General features: G+C 33.5%; 1 protein-coding gene across 1 annotated transcript in view; it reads right to left on the reverse strand.

Moving 5' to 3' along the window:
* Positions 1–15,627, reverse strand: part of LOC114343814 (uncharacterized) — an 81,009-nt gene that overhangs the window by 57,582 nt on the left and 7,800 nt on the right. The window contains exons 4-5 of the mRNA XM_050641252.1: positions 8,202–8,246; positions 5,143–5,184 (exon numbers count right to left, since the gene is read on the reverse strand). Of these exons, the coding sequence (XP_050497209.1) occupies positions 5,143–5,184; positions 8,202–8,246 (87 nt within the window). The remainder of the gene's footprint in view (positions 1–5,142; positions 5,185–8,201; positions 8,247–15,627) is intronic.

The following is a 15,627-nucleotide window of genomic DNA, read 5'->3' on the forward strand; positions in this document are numbered from 1 at the left end:
TTGAGTCAACCCCCCCACTATTTAAAAAATAGGAATATTGAATCAATTTTTGCGGCAGAATTACGAGCTATTTATGAGCTCTTGAAATGATATAGTTTCGATTTTTGAGCTCATCCCCTTCACTCCCAAACAACACTTTAATTGATTTATCTTAAGAGTATACTGCTGAGAAAACTTAAAATATATCGTATTGCGGATATAATTCCTATAGCTTATATATTCTAAGAATATACTATTAAATCACGTGCAAGACTGCCCCATCTTCACGGCTTAGCAGAGAGTTGTACTTAAAATGCATTAAATTAATTATTTGGCGACAACATACCATTTAATAATTTATGAGCTCCCAAATTACGCGCATTTAGATCAGTAAGCTGCAATTTATTTTGTACAGTGCAGTCACTGAAGGTAAAAATCAACGATTACCTTCAATTTCGGTGAACCTTCATCGATTTTCACGAAAATTGGCCAGTGGTTAGAGGATACCTCAAGAAACAAAGGTGACATGGTGCCACCTTGCGCATTTACCCTGAGGGTGGATACCTCCCCTTCTCGAGGGTGAAAATTATTTTATAAAAAATAACTGCACAAATCAATAAAAGGACAAATTATAAGCAGAATTTGTTATATAAAGTTATTAAAATAAGTCAATACTTTTTAAGTTATTAAAGATCAAAGATTTTAATTATTCGTGAAAAACAATGCATGTTTTGAAGCGGTTTTTCGTAAATCATTGAAAAACTGAAAGTTTTTACAAAAGAGTTAATAGTAGTATAATTCGTATAGCTTATATTCTAAGAATAAACTCTTAAATCACGCCCATTTCGACTATTGAGCTACAACCCCTTCGCAAGAAAACCATCACATCGCACCCTCAGTGCAAGATTGCAGTAACTCAAAAATTTTACGAACATGAAGTAATCATGGAATTCGATTGTAAACATGCATATCTATCCCCTGTAAAACTTTAGTAACTTTCAAATGCTTAACCGGCTAAATATCAAAACTATCTCACCGACATTAACACAGCGATATACGCACGAAAATAAACAAAATCGTCTTTATCTCGAAACTTACTTATTTTGACTTACTGCAGTCTTGCACTGAGGGTGCGACATATTCCCGGCTTAAGAGAGAGTTGTACTTAAAATAATTAAAATTAATTATTTGGCGACTACATATCGTTTAATAATTTATGAGCTTGCAAAATATACGCATCTCAATTATTGAATTGCAATTTTCTTTCTATAGTGCAGTCACTGAAGGTAAAAATCAACTATGACCTTCGATTTCGGTAAATCTCCATTCATTCTTCACGAAAATTGGTGAGCGGATAGAGGATACATCAAGAAACAAAATTAACAATAACAACTTGCGGTTTTAGCCTGGGGTATATGTCACCCTTTCTCGGGGGGTTAAAATTACTTTATTAAAAATAACCCCACAAATCGAGAGAGGGACAAATTCTAAGCAAAATTTGTTATATAATGTTATTAAAATAAATCAATATTTTTCAGTTATTAAAGATCAAATATTTTAATTTTTGTGAAAAAAAATGAGCGACTTTAAAACGATTTTTCATACATAACTCAAAAACTGTAAGTTATTACAAAAAAGATTTCATCGCTAAAATTGAAGCTAATAAAAAATATAATAAATTGCTTACTTAAAAATAATGTTAATTTAAAGTAAGTTATAGGTAATTAAATGTATATTTTTTCTGCGACTATTCAAATCTAAGGACTCAAGCTTAAATGACAGGAAAGAGATGCATTTTGTGTAACACTTACTAAATACTTGTCAAAGAACTTAGAAATACCTATCAAATGAGCTCCAGAAAATGTTGATAGCATCAAAATTTATACTCCAAAAAATTTTCCAAAAAATGAATTTTTTTTTAATAACTCTGTTAATTTTTATGATATTTGTCACTTCCAACTATTTGAAAGGTAATTTCAAGAGCTATAAAACTGTATTACATTTAATCTTTCAAATACTTTATTTTTTTAGGATAATAGTAAAGGGCTTCTGTTACATTGTTCTCGTAGTAAAATTTAGGCTTAAACGTTTCTATCTTCGTTATTTTGATTCATACAGAAATCAAAAGACAAGTAAAATCTTTGCCAATAAAAAAAACTCAAATTTCGTTATCTATCATTTTTTACGTGTATCGAGGATTGTTGGAGTTATTATTTTAAATATGATTTAAAAAAATCAAAATTTTTCAAATTTTCGTAAATTATTTGCTTTTGATATAACTCCAACAATACTAGATACACGTAAAAAATGATAGATAACGAAATTTGAGTTTTTTTTTATAAGCAAAGATTTTACTTGTCTTTTGATTTCGGTATAAATCAAAATAACGAAGATAGAAAAGTTTAAGCCTAAATTTTGCTACGAGAACAATGTAACAGGAGCCCTTTACTATTATCCTAAAAAAATAAAGTATTTTAAAGATTAAATGTAGGTAATACAGTTTTATAGCTCTTGCAATTACCTTTCAAATAGTTGGATGTGCCTGATATCATAAAAATTAACAGAGTTATTAAAAAAAAATTCATTTTTTTGGAAAAATTTTTGGAGTATAAATTTTGATGCTATTAAATTTTTCTGGAGCTCATTTGATAGGTATTTCTAAGTACTTTAACAAGTATTTAGTAAGTATTACATAAAATGCATCTCTTTCCTGTTATTTAAGCTTGAATCCTTAGATTTGAATAGTCGCAGAAAAAATATACATTTAATTACCTATAACTTACTTTAAATTAACATTATTTTTTACTAAGCAATTTACTATATTTTTTATTAGCTTCAATTTTAGTGATGAAAACTTTTTTGTAAAAACTTACAGTGTTTGATTTATTTATGAAAAATCGCTTTAAAGCACGCATTTTCTTTCAGAAAAATTAACATATTTGATCTTTAATAACTCAGAAAGTATTGATTTATTTTAATAACATTATATAACAAATTTTGCTTAGAATTTGTCCCTCTCTCTATTTGTGGGGTTATTTTTAATAAAGTAATTTTAACCCCAGAGAAGGGGTGACATATACCCCAGGCTAAAACCGCAACTTGTTATTGTTAATTTTGTTTCTTGGGGTATCCTCTATCCGCTCACCAATTTTGGTGAAAATGAATGGAGATTTACCGAAATCGAAGGTCATAGTTGATTTTTACCTTCAGTGACTGCACTATAGAAAGAAAATTGCAATTCAATAATTGAGATGCGTATATTTTGCTTGCTCATAAATTATTAAACGATATGAAGTCGCCAAATAATTAATTTAAATTATTTTAACTACAACTCTCTCTTAAGCCGGGAATATGGGATGGTTTTCTTGCGAAGGGGTTGTAGCTCAATAGTCGAAATGAGCGTGATTTAAGAGTTTATTCTTAGAATCTAAGCTATACGAATTAAACTACTATTAACTTTTTTGTAAAAACTTACAGTTTTTCAGTGATTTACGAAAAACCGCTTCAAAACATGCATTTTTTTCACGAATAATTAAAATCTTTGATCTTTAATAACTCGTGGATCAGATTAGCCAAGCGGACTGAGTCGCACGATTGACAAATCTAGTGGATCTGCGGTCGAGGCGATCGAGGTTCGAGCCCCAGCCCGGTGAATAGAAAAATAAAAAGGCTGACGTCGTAGTCTAAAATTCTAAAAAGGAATCTACGACTTGGTCTGGAATAAGCTGGTGTCTGATCGGCCTATGGAGGAGCGGTACGGCAAGGGATAAGGGCTTGCGGCTCGGTGACACTCCTCAATAGATCCCTACCTGAAGGGCGTTGACGATTAAAAACGGTGTATATATAATAATCTTTAATAACTTAAAAAGCATTGACTTATTTTAATAACTTTATATAACAAATGTTGCTTATAATTTGTCCTTTTATTGATTTATGCAGTTATTTTTTATAAAATAATTTTCACCCCCGAGAAGGGGCGGTATCCACCCTCAGGGTAAAGGCGCAAGGTGTCACGATGCCACCTTTGTTTCTTGAGGTATTCTCTAACCACTGACCAATTTTCGTGAAAATCGATGAAGGTTCACCGAAATTGAAGGTAATCGTTGATTTTACCTTCAGTGACTGCACTATACAAAATAAATTGCAACTTACTGATCTAAATGCGCGTAATTTGGGAGCTCATAAATTATTAAATGATATGTTGTCGCCAAATAATTAATTGAATGCATTTTAAGTACAACTCTCTGTTAAGCCGTGAAGATGGGGTAGGTTTGCACGTGATTTAATAGTATATTCTTAGAATATATAAGCTATAGGAATTATATCCGCAATACGATATATTTTAAGTTTTCTCAGCATTTTTCTCGTTAAATCAATTAAAGGGTTGTTTGGGGGTGAAGGGGATGAGCTCAAAAATCGAAACTATATCATTTGAAGAGCTCATAAATAGCTCGTAATTCTGCCGCAAAAATCGATTTAATATTCCTATTTTTAAGTAGTGGGGGGGGCTAAGTCAGCCCCCCACTAAAATATTAAATTCCTGCTCAGTGGAACGAGCTCAAAATTTTTAATTTGCGGAATATGAGAGCTCATATATAGCTTATAAATCAGGGCTATTTGTTTTTTAATTTTTGGAAGTGGGGGGGGGGGAAGCTCAACACGGGTGCTCCCAAGGCAAATTTATAGGGCCGCCACTACCTCTGACACGAAAAAATCTTTAATTCTAGTCCGCAAATCCGAAATTGGAGACGATGGATCTGTCTGACTCCTTCAGCATTCCCCATATGTACACATCTGGTAGCGTTAGTTCTGGTGAGTGGCAACCCAAAATGATCACGCAGTATTCGAAGAGACACCCTGGTAGTGTGACAGGTTGTTCCGTCCTGCTAAAACCATTGTTGATTTTAAGCTTGGACCGTTTTCGTGACCTTTTCCGTATGACCGAAAATAGTACTCGACCATAAAAATTTTTTCTGCAAAACTGAGAACCATTCTGAAGCATAACATTATCCCCACAAATCACATAGGTTATAACGATGTTCTGAAACCACTCAGTACGTTTCGGCGCCTGACACATACAAATTTGAGGCATACGAATTTCAGTACTGTTTATTTTGCCGCATACCGTAATACCAACAGTTAGAATGATTTACATTTACTTACTTGTGTCCTTTTTTTCTGCTTCTTTTTTATTCTCGTTACACACTAAAAATAAAATAAAATAATATACTAGACTAGACAATCCATAACAATTCTAGAAAGTGAATACGACAAAATAGTTATTTTTTACGTTCATGTAAAATGTAGAACTTTATTCAACTATCTTTTGTGAAACAATTGGGTCTTTATTGCAGGAGTATATAAAATTTTATTGCATTCATCTGTCATTCTATGTACTACAGCGTTTTGAGATCATAATAAACATAAACATACAAACCTAAACCGACATCATATTTAGTCCATTTTGGGTTAGACTCTATTATGTTTTAAACGTATGTAATATATTTATTACATTGTTCTGAAGCTATTTTCATGAGGCATCTTGATACAATTTACTATTTTTACTGGGAATAAGCGACAATTTTACTTTGAAATAAGTTTATTTCACGTTTCGACTAAAATGAACAATTCTTCTCCTTCTTCATGTGCCTTGTCCGTTGCGGACGTTGGCTATCATCATAGCAATTTTAATTTTGTTTGCGGAGTTTCTGAATGACTCGATCGATGTCAGTCCAAACCATTGGCGCAAGTTTTGAAGCCATGATTGTCTTCTTCTTCCGGGTCCACGTTTGCTTTTTATTTTACCCTGTATTATCAGTTGGAGTATAAGGCGTTTATCATGTCTCATAATATGCCCGAGGTATTCAAGTTTTCGTTTCTTAATCGTGAAAGAGATTTCTTTCTGTTTTCCCATTCGGCGCAATACCTCTACGTTGGAGGTGTTAGTCGTCCAGGATATTTTGAGGATACATCGGTACATCCGACATGACACCCGATGGAGACACTTCGAATGCTTCCAGCTTCCTCATTAATATTTCCGTTATTGTCCAGGCCTCTGCGCCATACAACAAGACCGGAAATACATAGCATTTTAGCAGCGGTATTTTTAGTGGGAGAGATATATCTCTCCCACTCTCATATATGGGTTAATATATTTCTTATATTGTTAAATGTGGCCTTTTCAATTCTAGATCGTATTTCGTTTGTTTGATCCCATTTCGAGTTGACGACTGTTCCAAGGTATATATACGAGTCAACGTGTTGAATTAACTGGTTTTTTATTTTCAGTTGTCTGGCAGGTTTTTAAGTTTTGCTGACCAGCATCCATTTTGTTTTGTTTATGTTGAGGCCAAGTCCTCGCTTTTTTGTAGCATGTCAATAAGATGCTGAAGTTCATCGATACTACTGGCAAGTACGACTGTGTTGTCCGCATATCGGATATTATTTGTCAATTCTCCATTGATTTTTATGCCTTCGTTTGCTTCATCCAGTGCTTTTTTAAAAAATTGTTCGGAGCAAATATTAAAAAGGAGAGGGGAGAGAACACGCCCCTGTCGCACATCTTTTCTGATCTCAATGCTCTCTGTGGACAAATTGCCAACTTTCACCCTGGCTCTCTGATTCCAGTAGACTTGTCACAATTCGGATGTCCTTATCATCAATTCCTATGCTTTGTAGAATTTCAATAAGTTGGTCATGTCTTACATTTTCAAAGGCCTTGGAGTAATCTACAAAGCACATGCAGACATCCTTGTTCATATCTCTACATCTCTGTACTAATACTTGAAGGCAAAACGAAATAACATTGAAAGAATGAAAGAAATTGTGACTCTTTGTGTCTGGCTTTTTAGGCATGGCCACGAAGGCTGATTGTAACCAGAGGAATTCTGCCGTTGTCGTATATATTATTGAAAAGAGTGGTTAAGGTTTCTAGGAATCAATTGTCCGTTTCGCATAAGAGTTTTAGCAAATAATTTTAGTTTTATGAACAATATATATATGTTTAAATTGTCAATAAGAATGAGCCACGTAAAATTAAACTACTTTTTAACCGAATAGGGAAATGTGTCCAAAACGAAATATATTTTTCATTTTGAGTATCACGACTTTTTGTTAGTTGTTCACAGCCCTTCCATAACTTCCGTCAACCATCTTTGATAACAAAGAGAAAGAATAAATAAACTATTTAACTGAGCTTAATCATAATCCATTTCTTCCATATTTATGCTTTGGACAAAATGACATATTACTAGTGAACAACATGCCATACATATAATAACTCTATAGTCTACTAATGGCTCTAGGGTCAACTATTTCTCTTCAGCCATGAAGGTTGGGTGAAATGCCTACGACATGAACGAAGTTTTAATGTGTTTGTAATGTTTGCGTTGAAACAGTTTTTTCATGATTTTTCTCTTTGGGGCTTGCACGGAAGACAACGGAAGCATACGGGATTATACCTATATATTGTAATGCAGTTAGAGAGCTAATATTAAGATGCTCATGCATACGACCCTAAGTAGTCGTCTATCTATCTATCTAATCAGCACTAAGCATACATCCTTGGATATAGGCTTCTTCTTCCTTCTTCCATGCCTCTCTATCTTGGGCAATTTGCATCCATTTTGACCCAGTGTGTTTCTACAGGTCATCTGACCATCGCATCTGTGGCCTTCCTTTTTTTTTTGTTTGTGGTTCCACGGTCTCCAATGTATAATCGTCTTAGTCCATCTTTCATCTTTCTGTCGTAGGGTGTGTCCGGAGAACTTCCATTTAAGCTTTGCTACTTGGGTTGAGACATCTTTCACTTTGGTTTTGTTATGGATCCATTCGTTTCTTTTCCTGTCTGATAAGTAGTGTCTGTCTAGGACGTCTAGGTAGTGGTAGATACTTATTTTTATAATGACCATTAGCTCCGATGGTGACAATTTTGTCGAAAAGGCTTAGCTAAAGAAATTAAATTTTTTTTACACATTTTGATAGACCAAGCTAGATGACACTTTGATAGATGAAATAAACCAAGTAAACATAGCAGATTTGTGTGGATGAGAATGATAGAAAAATCTGCGTGGCAAACTCTGCAAAGAATAGGACCAAATAGAGAAATAGGCTTGGGAATATTGAGGCACAACTATAGCGTCTAAGTAATAATGATGATGATGCTGATTGTCATTGCTATTATTATTTATTTCCAATATATAAATTTTATTATGTATACATACGTGTAATCACATATCCGTCGTCGTCTACATAGTTGTAGCAAAATCCTGAAAAAAACAAAAACAAAAAAGATTTTTACATGTTACAACAAATAAAATTAAAGTTTATAAATTTAAAAATCATACTATGTTAGTATATTTACATAGAATATCTAGTTAACGCTTTTAGCTATTCGGCAAAATCTACAGCCATAGAAACATTAGTTTCAAAAGAAAAAAACAAAAACGTTTCAAGGGAAAAGAAAAAACTCAAAGAAGGCCAAAAGTCACCAAGTGGCATCTACCTCGCTGAAGAAATGGCTTCTAATAGTGTCCGATGAATTAAAATCAAAAATTAAGAAAGTCAATGAAAGTCACTTTAGTATTATATGAGGTTTAAAAATAAAATACTGAAAACTTGTTTTTAACACTGTCACAAAATTTATTACAAGTTAATATCTCTACAGCTCTTTCGACAGAGTGCATTTCTCAATACGTATTTTAATATGTGTCTCTAATGCTCTATGCACTTTAAAGTCTCTAGCTAAATAGGTTGAGGAGTGGGGAGCTGTTTGTCTCAAGTTGGTTATGGTCATTCGTAATTATATTTAGAACTTGAGACAGCTCCCCAATTCCCACCTATTTATTTAGAGAATTAAAAGTGCAGCTATACATAGTAAAATACATCACTTGAGAAAGGCTGAATAAGCTGTAGTGACATTCTACCGTAATCTAACTGCCCCACGAACTACTTGGGCCCATTAATCCCAAGTACCTGCTGCCCCATCGCCGAGAAAGTTGGGGATTAAGTCTTAATGACCGGGAATTCCAAATTTGATTTTATAGTTGAAAGTAAGAATATAAATATTTTCAGTTATTCACTTCAGTTGCAAGTATTACGGTATAGTGTCCGGTTTTGTCCGTTAGTGTTTAACTTTTAAATGGCGAATCCAACGACTATGTTTATTTCCACCTTAAATGTGGGATTCAAATTCATCATCTCTTATATTTACTACAAACGCATGTGAATAATTTCACTCGAAATTTAACGAATGTTTTTATAAATCACATCCTGACATATTTAAATTTACAGATATTTTGTTAAATGTTCAAGCAGAAGTATATGTGAAAATTAGAACTGCACATAGATTCGAAAAAAACTTGATAAAACGGCAAAAAGAAAAGTTGATTTTATTGAAAATAGGCTAAATGAATATTATGTTAATCAAAACATTACTAAATTAGACTTCATTAAGTCAGTTTGCAATTATTATGCAGCTAACTTTTAAAATCTAAAATATAGTGTTCACTCTTACTTATTTTAATTACTAGTCAGACATTAGAATTAAGCATTGTTATTGTTTAACTGTAGTTTTTGTTATTGTATATAAGTTAATGTAGATTTATAAATAAACTTTATTCGATTATATTGTTATAGTTTCATTATTTAATCATTTAAAATTTTCGCTCATGCTTTGGGAATTGGGTTCCTTTTTGAATACAATAAAGTAAAATAAAAACTATATATGTTCACAAAAATATCATCTAAGTACCTAGGTAGCGTGGGGGAGTTCGTAGTCGCCTATGACATTAACTTGTAATACATTTTGTGGAAGTATTGAAAACAAAAGTTTTCAGTGTTTGATTGTTAAATAAAATGAATTTCGACGAAGTAACGGTCGAATCCATTGAATATTATATGAAGGTTTGAAAACTTAATTCTGAACCTAGTCAAACATTCAGGAAAGCATTATATACAGATTCCTCCTGTAGCCCAGTCTGTGGGAAAAAAATTCGTAATATTTAGTGAATTTTTGAAACCTACCGTGTTATTTGTGGTTATTATTTATTTATGAGAGTTTGAAGTGGTAAAATATGAAAAATCCACAAGGAAAAAGTTTTCCTGTAGTTGGCTGTATACCATGTGATACAAAAAACAGTAAAATCCTGTATAAAAGATTATATATACCTTTTATATAGGACTTTACTGTTTTTTTTTTGGTAAAATATGCTCTTTTGATTCAGGTTGTTGCGAAACCTGAATGGTTGTTACGAATCTTGTACATGACTTTATAAAATATAACTATAAAATTATAAGAGTACATTAGATAAGCTTTAATCTAAGCTTTTACAAGTTTAATCTCAATTAATTTTTAATGTATAACCAGGGTTTAAATTTGAAAAACGGTACTTTATAAAAATGGCCTAATAGTGGACTGAACTAGATAATGTTTAATGTATTAGATTGAATAGCTATCAAAACTAAATAAAAATAAATTTTACTTAACAACATCGATCCCTTTGTTGCTAAGATTTGTTGCTTAATTCAAGACTCATCCTCTTTTATAAAGACTTTTTTATTACTATAATGATACACTCTAGAAAATACTTTTGGTGGTTATGTATTAAATAAAAAATGTGGTTAATTTTTTTTATAAGAATTTAGAACTGGAGCACCCTCTAAACATCGTAGTAGCTTACAACTCACAGAAATAATTGCTGGAATCAATTAAATTAAAGTTTCTATGACCAATAGGAACCGAGATAGCCATTTTTTTAAGAACATTGAGTTCGTTACTTCAAACCAATCGAGCTCGGAAAATTTTGTAACATCTCTCAACATAATTTATTTTTGACTATTACAATTATTTGACAGACTTTTTTACCCACTTATAAATTTTACATGTTATTTTACAAAAATTTACAAGTTTTAATAATTATGCCATTTTTTTAATTGAAAAATAAAAAGTTCGAGATTGGTTCGTTTTTCACCGGGATATTACCAATTTGTGATTGCTCCGCCCATTAGATCTACCGAACTCAATAATTCAATTGCGCCCCGCGTTGGCCACAGAGTGATTTTCCCCACATACATACATGACTACTCCGTCAATTGGCAGGCCAACTTTAATATTTATTTTTAATGAAAAGGCCTGTGTTTTTAAACTAGTTTTTTAATATAGGTACTGAAAGCAAAGAACACTTTGTATTCGGTTTTTTTTCGCAATAAAAAAAGATAAGGACATTTATTTATGTATTTAACTTTAGTTTATTTGTAATTTTTAGTCATTTTTGATGGTTTTTGATTTATCCAAAGAATATTTAAACTTAGGCAGTAGTAGGAAAAACAAAAAGGTACCATTAAATCGAAAGAAAAGGGCTTTCAACAGTTGTATTCTACCAGTTATAACTTATGGAATGGAGACCGTGACATTTACAGAGCTGTCAATCAAGAGAATAAGAACAACACTGAGGCACTGAGGGCAGTCGAACGAGCTATGTTGGGAGTATATCTGAGAGAACATATACTAAACGAGGACGTGCGAAGCAGTACGAAGGTGGAAGATATAATTGGAAGAATTGCGCAAATGAAGTGGAACTGGGTGTGGGTAGAATACGTGGCACGGCAAAACTATGACAGGTGGACGAGAAACATGAAACATTGTACATTGAGAACACGCGAACACAGTCGTAGTAGAGGAAGACCACAAAAACGATGACTAGACGACATTAAAGCCGAAGTAGGGAGAAACTGGCGCCAAACTGCACAAAACAGAGACGACTGCAGTGCTCATGGAGAGGCCTTTGTCCAGGAGTGGATGCAAACAGGCTGAAGAAGAAAGAATATAAAATACCAAGAGTTCGCGGTCGATGGCAATTTCGTCATTTAAGCGACTTAGAAAAGGGATGCATTGTAAGCATGAATAAAGCTGGTTTTGAATGATGAGAATTATTGGCCTCGTGATGGGCCTGGACGTCCTAGAATATTGCAAGACCGTGATTTGCGCCATCTTAGACTTCTTGCTCTCAGAAATAGACGGGCCAGTAGACATTCAGTAATGCACTTACAGGAAGGGTAGTGTCAAGAAGAACAATTAATCAAAGATTATTTGAAATGGGATTAAGACTTTACCGTCCACTTTTGGAGTTACCATTGACACCACAGCATAGGGCTCGATGCTTAGAATGGTGCAGAGCTCGGCAAAACTGGAATGGCCAATGAAATTTTGTCAGCTTCAATGATGAATCTAGCTTTTGTTTGCGTGGCTCTGATGGGCGCATAAGAGTAAGAAGTTTTTGAGATGAGAGACGAAATATAGACTTGGCTGTTGAACGTCATCCAGCAAGATAACCAAGCATTACGGTATGGGGTGCGATATGTTTGGGAAGCAGATCACTTCCAATTCTTATTAACTAGTTTTTGATTCCTACGTACAAACCATTCCAAATGCGATCTTTCAACAGGATTGCAAGACTGCAAGATTGCAAGACCTCATATTGCCCGTAAAACCATGGAGTTCATAGAATCTGGTATAGGGAATTTGGAGTGGCCACCAAGATCAGCTGATTTGTCACCGATCGAACATGTGTGGGATATGGTAGATCGAAACCTAAATCGATTGCCACGTCCTCCAGCAATCTTAGACCGTGACGGAGGAGCCATTCATTATAAATTTTTGACGAAAATGGCATTGCAAATTTTTTAAATATAATGTTATCAAATTATAAGAATATTATAATGTATATGTCTATAAATAAATATTAAAAAAATATTGGTCCTTCTAAGTGTTGCATTTTTTTTTGGTAATCAGTATATTATAAAGACGCATGCAGAATATAGTGGCAGCGCAACCTGAGAGAATGGTACAACAGATTTGATGTACATCAAATGAACTTTTTAGAGCAGCCGTCTCCAAAATCCAAATAGCTATGATGATTGCCGACCTCCGCCGAGGAGATGGCACTTAAAAAGAATATATTATAAATATTATATAGAATATATGTGATTGAGTATCGAATTTTGCCGAATATAAATATGCCTAAGCAGCCTCTCTATAATTGGCACATATTTTTTATAATACTATTTTCAATAACAATTGCAATTTATATAGAGGTACATCTGCGTATGGATGAAATCCACACATGAAATTCGTTATTTTAACAGTAAGAAAGAAAACAATAGTACAAACGAATCTTTTTCAAAGCATTGGTTATATTTGCACGAGTTATAATGATGTCTCAATTCTCAAAAAGTTAAGTTTATCTCATTTTATTTCAATTATTGAGCTTACTATTAAATTACGGTGCTATTTTGTACAGTTCAGAAGTTTACATAGGTTTATACACTCAACCAAACTTATATGGAATCACTATGTATTTGAAACCTGCAGCTTTTGGAAGCTGTAGGTGTAAATATTTTAGTTGAAACTATAAGAAGAAGAGTTGCCGTGCCCAAGTACTGTATAGCAGGAGGAAGTTACGGGATGCAGAGTTAACCAGGCAGCACAAGATTGATCACGTAAATTGGTGTCTTCAACACCAAAACTGGAACATTGGGAATTGGAAAAGTGCGCTATTTTCAAACGACAATAGGATGTGTAAAATCATATGATTAACGAATTTGTGTACTCATAGGGTGAGGAAGACAAGTAAGAACAAAAAATGCCAGATTTGTTCATAAATATAAAAGAGGAAGGGTCATGTTTTGGGGAGGAATTATGATCGGTAAAAAAAGTCTTTTGATTTTCATTCAACCAACTTTAAAAGCTTGCAGGTATGTTGATTTGGTTCTATAGCCTCTAGTTAGGCTCTTGAGAGACGTGATGGACGAACATTTAACTTAGCATTAATTCCCTTAAAATAATGAAAAATATCAGATGATTCCATATAAGTTTGATTGATTGTATGCTTAATAATAGCGATAGTGATTACTAATATCGCTGGTGATTCACTGACAGTGAATGTACATTTCTAATAATAATTGTGTTGATTTTATTTTGACAAGTAATAAATAATAAATATCGAGCCCATAATCATACCAATAGATAAAATGAATAGGTGCAAATATTCACAGGGTCAACACAAATGATAATAATAGAATTTAGTATGACACATCTTTTAATATTTGTTGCAAATAATAATTGTTGGATTATATTCGTTTAAGTTTCTTTATAAAACATCGTTTCTTAAGATTGAAGAAATATTTTCTAAAAGCCTTTATATTTTCGTACGTTTTTTAGGACAATATGAGACATAAATCCTCAAGACATCTTGCAGAAAGAAACTTCTTCTTCTTAAAGTGCCCTCTCCTCAATAGAGGTTGGCTACTACAATTGCAAACTCTTCTCTGTCTTTATTCAAAATTTAGCCCTGTTGACTGTCGGATGTTTCTTAGCCACGATAGTCTTTTCTTTCCTAGTCCTCTCTTTCCTAGTAAAACTCTCGCTGCCATAATTTGTCGGGTTACGAACTGTCACATTACGAGATGTCTTGTCTTCTTCTTCTTGTATATAGGCAGCACTACCTGTTTTTCTTCAACGGTGCTTTTCATTCTGTCCTTAAATTGTCATTCCATCTTTTCCTTGGGCGTCCTTTACTTCTTCTACCTAACGGTGACTTATCCCTGACTATTCTTACGATCCTTAATTCAGACATCCTGATGCTTATGTGTTGATTCCGCTCTTCTTGTCTGTTCTTTACCCAGGGATTTATATTGTGTACCCCACATATGCGTCTGATTTCCTCACTTCTTACCCTATCCTGTAGTCCTTTTCCAGCGATCTTTCTTAAGATCTTAATTTCGTTGATCTCCAGGTGTCTTTGTGTTTTGCTTGTGTCTGGTTTTGTTTCGGCCGTCTAAGTCATAATTATTGGCCTAATAACTGACTTATATATTTGGGCCTTTGTTTCCAATCTTAGATGTTTGTTTTTTCAAATTGTGTCATTTAGGCATGTGGCCGTTCTACTGGCTTTAATTACTTGGTCTTTTACCTCTTCTTCGATATTGTTGTCGGCTGATAGATTAATTCCCAGGTACTTGAAAGCCATTACTTGTTGTATAATTTGATTGTCTAACTCCAATTTGCATCTTATTGGTTGTTTGGCTATTACTAACCTTTTTGTTTTTGGGCTGATATTTTCATATTCATTTCTATTGCGGTAATGCTGAATTCGTGCAGTAATCTAACCTTAAACCAAGGTGCGTAGGTGCTATAGTGAAGAGTTTTCCCACATAAAATTGCCGAAATTTGGGGGTGGGCCAAACGATGAAATTTTCTAACGATCTACAAAATTTTCCCACGGTTTAGTGTCCTCACCCCTACTCATGTTCTCCATCTTTTGCGCTATTTTGCCGGTTATTAGCGCGCTTATCACTGTATAAGTGCTTAGTTTGACCTTTCTGTCATGATTATAATCCGGACTTTAATAATCAGACTATAGTATGAAACTTTGATGTTTCTTGCATGTTAATAATTTAGATCAAAGATTCCATAACTTGTTTGCTCATAGACTAGTGGTTGATCCATTTTCCCCCAACCTTGCTAACTGAACCAAAAAGTACGTAAACTCAATGACTAAGGAAAAAATAGATAGGTACTTTAAAACTTGTCCAGCGTACAAGATCACTAATCCAATGAATTTATTCAGAGAGCCAATAAATAATTAATTG

Source organism: Diabrotica virgifera, chromosome 10 (assembly GCF_917563875.1).
Source record: "Diabrotica virgifera virgifera chromosome 10, PGI_DIABVI_V3a".
NCBI lineage: Eukaryota > Metazoa > Arthropoda > Insecta > Coleoptera > Chrysomelidae > Diabrotica > Diabrotica virgifera.